This window comes from Lupinus angustifolius, chromosome LG02 (assembly GCF_001865875.1).
Source record: "Lupinus angustifolius cultivar Tanjil chromosome LG02, LupAngTanjil_v1.0, whole genome shotgun sequence".
NCBI lineage: Eukaryota > Viridiplantae > Streptophyta > Magnoliopsida > Fabales > Fabaceae > Lupinus > Lupinus angustifolius.
This window is the reverse complement of record NC_032010.1, coordinates 10,712,149-10,720,994: the sequence shown is the minus strand read 5'-3', so window position 1 is coordinate 10,720,994 and position 8,846 is coordinate 10,712,149. Positions and strand designations below refer to the sequence as shown.

The window sequence follows — 8,846 nt, the reverse complement described above, 5'->3', positions numbered from 1 at the left end:
CATATTTTCGTTGGCTTAAGATGATCACTTTACTAGATCTAGCTATCTCTAAGCCAAGAAAGTACTTCAATGGTCCCAAATCCTTAATTTTGAATAGATCATGTAGTTGATGCTTTACCAAGTTGATTTCTGTGATGTTATTCCCTGCTAATATCAGGTTATCGACATACACAAGCAAGACAGTAAAACTGTTGGAGGATGTTTTAGTGAAGAGTGAGTGATCATGAGAAGATTGTGTGTATCCCAGGTATAAAAGTGTGCTAGATAACTTGCTTTACCATTGCCTACTGGCCTGTTTTAAACCATAAAGTGATTTATGGAGCTTACAAACCTGATTTGGCTTGGAACAGACCACTCCTTGTGGGATATGAATATACACCTCTTCATTGAAATCTCCATGTAGAAAGGCGTTGTTGACATCCAGCTGATGTAAGAACCAATTCTCTGAAGCTGTTGTGGCCAGAATTTATCTTACAGTAGTAAGCTTCACCACATGAGCAAAGGTGTCAAAAAAATCAACTCCTTCGGTTTGATTGTAACCCTTAGCTACTAACCTTGCCTTGTATCGCTCAATACTTCCATCTGATCTATACTTGATTCTATACACCCATTTAGAACCAATTGGAACTTTGTCATTTGGTAAATCCACTATGCTCCAAGTATTATTGAGTTCAAGTGCTTTTAGTTCATTTTCCATAGTAGTAATCCAATGTGAAGATTTAACAGCCTGATGATAATACTTGGGTTCAAAGTTGGTTGCCACAGAGAGAACGTGATTTAAATGAGATGAAGATATTGATGAGTATGATAATACAGAAGAGAGAGGATGGGTGATGTTGGATTTTAAAGAGGAATTGGTGGAAGTGTTGAGAAGATTATAGTGAAAGTCATATAAATAGTTGGGTGGATGGCGTATTCTGGTTGATTTTCTAATAGTGGGTGTTTGTGAATTTTGTTCAGGTTGGTCTTTTGGATGTGAGGAAGGAATATGTGAGGATGTTGTTTGAGGGTCAGGTATGTTTATGTGTGCAATTGGTGAATGGATGGGTGTATTTGTTTGGTATGTTAGGTTGTTGGATGTGTATTGTGGTTGAGGTTGCTGAGTAAGAGGATCAAATATGTATGGGTCATGGCTAAGAGGATTGTTGGTGTTAGTGGCAGTAAGGGAAGTATTAATGTAAGGGAAATGATCTTCATAGAAATGCACATCTCTGGATAGGAATAGTTCTCTGCTTTGTAAGTCAAACAACAAGTAACCTTTGACACCAGTTTTAAATCCCAAGAATATGCATTTTCTTCCTCTAGCATCCAGTTTAGTTCTATGATTTATTGCAGTAGTTGCAAAACACAAGCAACCAAGCACTTTCAGCTCAGTAAGATCTGGTTTTTGCTTGTGTATGAGTTTATATGGTGACTTATTCTGAAGTCTAGGACTTACCAATCTGTTGATAAGAAAAACTGCATGTTGCACAACAAGTGACCAAAATACTTTTGGCAGTTTGGCTTAGAATAACAAGGCTCTAGTCACATTAAGTAAATGTATGTGTTTTCTTTCAACAACTAAATTCTGCTATGGAGACTCAACACAAGATGTTTGATGGATAATACCAAGATTGTCAAAGTAAGATGGCACATTAAATTCAACTCCATTATCGGTACGAATTGACTTGACTGTTTTGTGAAATTGGGTATGTATTAATGTGACAAAGTTTTGCATTAATCCCCTTGCCTCTGATTTGGTTTTTTCATTAAGTACAACCAGGTATGCCTACTAAAATCATCCACCACAATAAGAAAATATATATAATCATGCATAGAAGAGATTGACAAAGGACCCCAAATGTCCATGTGAATAAGATCAAATGGTTCAGAACATCTATGCATTTTATTTGGAAATGACAACTTTGTTTGTTTAGCTATGTGACACAGATCATAGATCTTCTGTGAATCAAAATGAACATAAGCAAAGTCTTTACACATGTTTTGCAATATAGAAAATGAAGGATGACCTAATCTGAAATGCCACAAATCAAAAACTGGTCCATTAGCTATTGAATTAACAAAATAGTTTGCTTTCAACAATGATCTTTAGGGAGCATTTAGAATGTAGAGATTGCTTTACACTTTAGCATGTCCAATCATCTTCAATGTACTCATATCCTGAATCATGCATTGAGATATGTCAAAAATCATTCTGCAATTTAATCCTTTTGCTAGTCTATTAACAGAGATAAGATTGAATTTGAACTCATGAACAAATAGAACATTGTGTAAGATTAAGGACTCAGAAAACATAACCATCCCATAATAGTTGGCTTTAACAACTGATCCATTAGGCAGCTTAATAATGACTGGCTTAATTGAATGATAGGTAACAAAACTACACAAGTGTGGGCATACATGATCAGTAGCATCAGTATCAAGAACCCAAGGGTAAATATTACATGTGTTCTATCCAGTGTCATTATTAGCATCATTTTCATCAAGTGGCATGATGCTAAGCTGGTTAATTTTGTGAGTCAAAGGTAACTGTGTAGAATTGGACTGTACGGAATTATTCATCAATGATACAAGTTTTGCATATTGAGCAGGACTGAAATTGAGAGTAGGTTGAGACAAGGTTTCTGTTTGTACTTCATCATAATTTCCAACTGATACAATATTGGTACTTGATGTATTATGAGTACTACTTCCATCTGATTTCAATCTTTGCATCCCAAAGTTAGGAGGAAAACCATGTTTATAATAACAAACATCTGCAGTATGTCTTTCCTTACCACAAAAGGTGCAAACCTTAGTGTTATTATTTCTCCCTGCACCATATCCTCTACCAAAGCCTCTTCCTCTATCTTGATAGTTATTGTTGTTTCTACCATGTGTATTTCCTCTGTTGCATTTCCATTGTTGTCATGGACTATTGTTTTGTTGAGTTCTTGATTCATTCGAATTGAACAAAATTTTGGTGTTAGGATCACCAATTTGTCTTTCTTGTTGTAATAACAGATGAAATACTATGTTTATAGTAGGCAATGGCTCCATCAATAAAATCTGAGCCTTTGTTACATTGAAATCATCATTTAATCCTTTCAAGAAGCACACTACATATTCTGATATTTTCATAGCGTCACACTTACATTTGATGAGGCAAGTGCATGATGGAAGTGGCCTTAATGACTCCAAATCTTCCCAAACAGTTTTCAAATCAGTGAAATAACTTGAAATGTTTCTTTCACCTTGTTTAATTGACTGTAATTCTTGTAATAAATCTGAAATTCGAAAATGATCACCTTTAGAAAACCTCCCCTTCAAATTTTCCCATAGATCTTGAGCATTATCAATGTACACTACACATTGTGCAATCTGTGCAGATAAACATCTTGTAATCCATGATACTACCATGTTATTGCATCTCTCCCAAACATCAAAGTCAGGATCCAAATGATTAGGCACTGGAATTGAACCATTAACAAATTTGTATTTATTCTTTGATCCTAACGCACGCCTCATATTTCTACTCCAAGATTGGTAATTTGATCCATCAAGTGTTGTTGACACAAGAATCGCTCCAGATTCTCCCATGGATGCAAATAATATGGACTCCTAGGGTTTTGTGATCGAATTTCATTGTTATAAGCAGTGATATGAGGATTGTGATCTTGTGTTTCTGAAACATAATCCGCAATTGTAATGATGCTTATGAGAATTCAGAGAGAAATTGGAAGAAGTTGAAGAACTTTGTGAGAAAGGAATGATCGAAGAAAGAAGAGAAGAGAAGAAGCGGTTATCAGTAGTTATCAGAGGTTGCAGCAGTATTCAGAGCATTTTGCTCTGATACCATATTGGTTTTGTGCACATCATAATTATTCTATTATTCATTCATAGAATGCAGAGCCAAAGACCCTATTTATACAAATGATTAACTGTTTTGCTAAAAATAGAAATGGCTAACTGCCATAGTTAGAAACTACTTTCTAGAAACCGAAAGAATAATAAGAAGGCAAATTACAATTGATACAAATCATTACTTAGAGTTAAAATGTTCAAATACAAGTATTAAAATCGGTTGAAAACTGATCAAAATCAGTCGAAACCGATGAAGCGGTCGGAATTTGACTAAACAGGTCGGTTTATACACATTTTTTTAAAATACTTAAAAATTTATTACATGGTGACTCCTCTTTCCAAACATTCTTCAACACTTCAAGGCACAAGCTTTCAAGGCATATGTAGATTATACTTTTTGGTTCCTAACATTGGTGTGTAATCTTGGAGTCAACTATCTGAAGGTAGGATTTGGTGCAAAAATGGAACCTCGATATGAGATAACTTTGACTCTTTGGTGTTAAATGTTAAAAAACCAAATTTATTTGTTTTGTAGGGTGAGTTATGAACTTGTATCATTTATTTATATTTTGTGTTTGTTAAGTGATACTTTTGGATTGATATATGTTTTGCAATTTAGACTTTGAATTTGGTAAAGACTTAAATTGTTTGTTTATGTAAATTTGAGTAGATTATGAATATGAATTATAAATTTGAGTATCTAGTTATTTAAAAAAAATTGTTATAGATTTTTATATATATAAATATAAGCTGGTATGTCCGGTTTAATCGGCATGCGGTTTAATTACTGAACCACTGGTTGAACCACTAAACCACTGGTTGAACCACTGTACCACTATACTAGTAGTGCCTTGATCGGTTTGATAATCGATGCGGTTTTAACAACACTCTTCACTAAGGCCTTGTTTGAGAGATCAATTGAAGGGGAAGGGAAGGAAAAGGAGGAAGGGGGGGGCATAGGAGAGGATTCTCTTGTTTGAGAGTTTAGTTAGAGAAGAGGAAGAATTTTGGAGAATGTTTAAAACCCGCCAAAGCCCTCGTTATACCATTTTTTGTTGTTCCCCCAAATTGAGGTTTTTTGGGAGGAAAACAATGTTAAATACATAATTATCATTACTAATATTTTCTAATTACATTTATGTCTTTTTGTTGTGCATTATATAATACATAACATATTATTGTTTTTTAAAGGAGGGTAAAATAATATTTTTGTATTACATTAACCCTCCATTCAACTCTTATCTAAATTTCATACTTCCAAACAAGGGAGGAGTTTACTTGAATTTGCCTCCCCTTCTCATTCCCTTCTCACCATTTCATCTCTTTCCTTCCTTTTCCCTCCTAACTTCCAAACAAGGATTATTTTATTTCAGCATCAATTGAAATACAATCATTTATTGTGTTGAATAGTACAAGTATTTTCACGTCTTTAGGTCTATTGAATATTTTTCTCTAAACAAGCATCTCCAGAATTGTTTCCAAGTGTTCTTTCTTACAAAGTCTCTCCATCCTAACTCCCTTTTTTAACCCCAAGTATCCAATCTAATGTAGTAGTTTGTTGTGCTTGATCCGTCTTAAATATTATTTAGAATCACAATAGAGTTTCTTAAATTATATTGTTCTTCTATATAAACATATTAGAGCTTATTAAACTCTAGGCGTTTATCCTAAGAGCTTTCTCTAGATATGTTCTATGAACTCAACTCTTTTTTTTTTCTCTCTCTTTACTTCTTTACAAATATCTCGTACAAAGAAAGAGTGTCACTAACAATTTTCTTAGATGTATATATTTAATATGAGTTGTCCCGCTATTAATATTGAAGTCTTCAGTATTTATAATAAATGTTCTATTTCAGTCTAGTCGCTTCAATGGTCTTCTTCAAGTGTGCTTCGTAGTATGATCTGCATGATCGAGTATATCCATTTTGGGAAGAGATTTGTAAATTGAGAAATAATATTTAGTCCATTCAATTCTTTTTTAGGATGTCTTAATATGCTATCCCTTTACTTTCAACTTAATCCATAGTTGTTGACTTTAGAAGGTGGGAGTGTGGGACTGAATGTAGTTTTGATGGATTGGCATGAACATAGATAAAATAATATGTTAAGTTCTTTTAAACCTCATTTCAGTTACTTATGATAATTTGTACCTTTCATGTTCGCTTTATGTTAATCATTGTTAAACTTTGAATCTACAATTTAAAGCCACATTCCTGATTTAATTGATTTTTTGTTGTTGTTGCTAATTGATCTGTAATTTATTATCTATCAATTAAGTAGAAATAATATATGCAAAATATTTCTTATTCGATTAACTGAACATAACTAATATGAGTATGTTAATCTATTAAAATTTTACTTTAAGTCACTATATTTGTTTAAACATCAATTGTCTGGCTTCTTTGGTATTTTTGGCAAATTGAGACAATGAAGTAGCCTAGCACATATTCATCCTCTCTATTTATGTGTAGAGCCCATGTTTACTAATTAGTGGTATCAAAGCTACTCTTGAGAGATTCACATAATTGATATGAAGAGATCCAAAGTGATTGGCTCTAATGATGAAAGTGTTTCAATTCATAGGCCATCAATCTTCGAGTGTGAAGTTTATGGTTGTTGAAAATCAAGAATAAAAATATTCATTGAAGCTATATATATTGATATATGAGAATCTATAGAGAATGGACTAATGTGTAACAATACTTGGTTGATGACATGGTTATGGTTAAGCTTAAATCTCTATGGATCATTGATGAGGAAAATAAAGTATAAACAATTTTTAGGTTAAGAACATGTTGGACCAGACTGCGACCGAGGAGCCTCCAATTACCGGGGAGTTCCATTGTTACATGGGTATGGGAAGAGTGAAGAGTCACAAGTGAGACACCACATCTTGAACCAAAACCTTAAGGTCTTAGTTCTATGGGTCTTTCCTTCTTATAAACTCTTTCACTCATCCCCGCATATCCAATGTGGAACTTCGCACTTGAATAAACCCAACATTATTAGTTCTACATTATCTTATGATGAATTCTTTAGAGGATATCATTATTTAGTGCCAATAATATGTTTGATAGTTTGCAAGCTACCCGTAAGGTATTATGAAGTAATTTTTTTCTAGAATCACCACAATAATGCATGAAAATGAATTGGTTTGTATGTTACAAATTGAAAACATTAGTAATATTAAAAAATATTTCTCATCTCATATGTTATTAGTGATCTTACCAATCTAAGTAAAGTTATTGTGATGATGAATTCGCTAATAAAGTATTGAGATGTCTTGATGGGAATTGACAATCCAAGGTGATCGTTATTATATCCATTACTATATTGTTTGGGAAGATAAAGAAACATGAAATGAAACTTGATGTCTAATACTACATGAAGAAATTGACCAAAAGAAGAATGACATCACTCTTAAAGCAACATTCTCAAGAACATAAAATGATGAAGAGCAACATTATCAAGATGAATATAGTGTTAGAATTTCTGACAATTAGTGGGTCACAAATATAATTCTATAATTGTGTTATGGCCATTATTTAATTTGCCAAAATATAAAAATGATCTTCAGTAATTAATTTGGTGGCTAAGGGCATATGTGTCATGAAATATTATAAGTGTAGATACCTTCAGGCAATTTCTGATTTGATGAAGGGACTGAATCAGAATTATTGCAACTTAAGCAGTAACCGCTTCGGTTACTTTTATGGGTTACGTTCCCCATTTGTAGAGCAATAGGTTCTCAGGTGTGGGGTTAAAGAGAATAAAGGTGGATTAGAATAATGTTATTCATAGGGATAAAAACACTATCAGGTTATCCATAAAATAGAAATAAAGAAAACACTCTCACCATAAGGTTAACACACTAAGCTTTTGGCATTCTCATTCTCCTCTAGAGAAGCAAAAGGAAAACCATCAAGTGCTATCACACCCTCATACCTTCGAGATTCCAAATGGCTAATCAAGGTATGTTCTTCCTGTTCACCGTGAAATCAATTGGGGTTTCTTCGGTCTGGATCAGGAAAACCATCAAGTGCTATCACACCCTCATACCTTCGAGATTCCAAATGGCTAATCAAGGTATGTTCTTCTTCTTCACCATGAAATCAATTGGGGTTTCTTCGGTCTGAATCATGGTTGTTCCATTTGGATTTATGTATGGGTATAAACATTGTATTAAAGGAACAAAGTCATGATCATTAGGACTTCCGCATTCAATCTAAGAATTATAGATGGAGAAATTCTCCAACATATATAGTTATGATTCATCCAATATTGATGAAGACAACCTACACTTATTTGTGAGAACATTTGGAAAGTTACTAAATAAGAATGGAGGCTTTAGGAAATTCCAACGTCAAGGAAAAAAGACTCAAGCAAGAGGAACAATAACACTTCTCTAGAAAAAGTCACATGCTATGAATGTGGAAAAGGACACATTAAATTTACTTGTCATGGTTATTTTAAGAGAAATGTCAAATAGAAGAAGCCTAAAATAATAAGGATGAGAAAGGCAGAAGATCCTACATTGTATTGTGCGATGGAGAGGAAAGTTACTCACACGGTCCGGACGATGAAAAAAGTGAAATGATATATCTAATGACTCAATGTGATAGAAGACAAAATGATAATGAGATGAGTGCAAATGATTTTGATAATTCCCCACTTATGATCAACTTATGATATTTGTGTTGAATTGCAATAGAAAATTAAGAAATTTTCAAAAAATATAGATGTTGGAAAGAAAACGTAACTTTGTTGCATTACAAAAGGATGATTGAGCTTCAAAGTGAAGTAAAAAAATTGATCTTCAAAATGAAACCTTAGACCTCATTTATGCAAATTCCACATGTAATTATGCATCTTACTTATTATACCACATACTAAAAATTGCAAGATTTGGAAAATGAGAATAACGATTTGAAAATGTTTGTAGTAAGATTCACAATGGGCATAACAATCTAAATGCATTGCTTGGCAAAAATATGAAATTTATT

The 8,846-nt window shown here is 33.3% G+C and overlaps 1 protein-coding gene across 1 annotated transcript; it reads right to left on the bottom strand.

The window, feature by feature from the left end:
• On the bottom strand, window positions 2,452–3,579 carry LOC109326775. The gene is made up of 2 exons (XM_019559579.1): window positions 3,002–3,579; window positions 2,452–2,887 (listed from the first exon to the last, which is right to left on the bottom strand). The coding sequence occupies exons 1-2, from the start codon at window positions 3,577–3,579 to the stop codon at window positions 2,452–2,454; spliced, it is 1,014 nt and encodes a 337-aa protein (XP_019415124.1).

Bases quoted from the DNA above. Each gene is read 5' to 3' on its own strand.
- LOC109326775 (XM_019559579.1), bottom strand. From the start codon at position 3,579: ATGGGAGAATCTGGAGCGATTCTTGTGTCAACAACACTTGATGGATCA. The intron at 2,888-3,001 runs GTTATTACAACA...GAAATGCAACAG, and splicing joins ATAAACATAGTATTTCATCT to AGGAAATACACATGGTAGAA.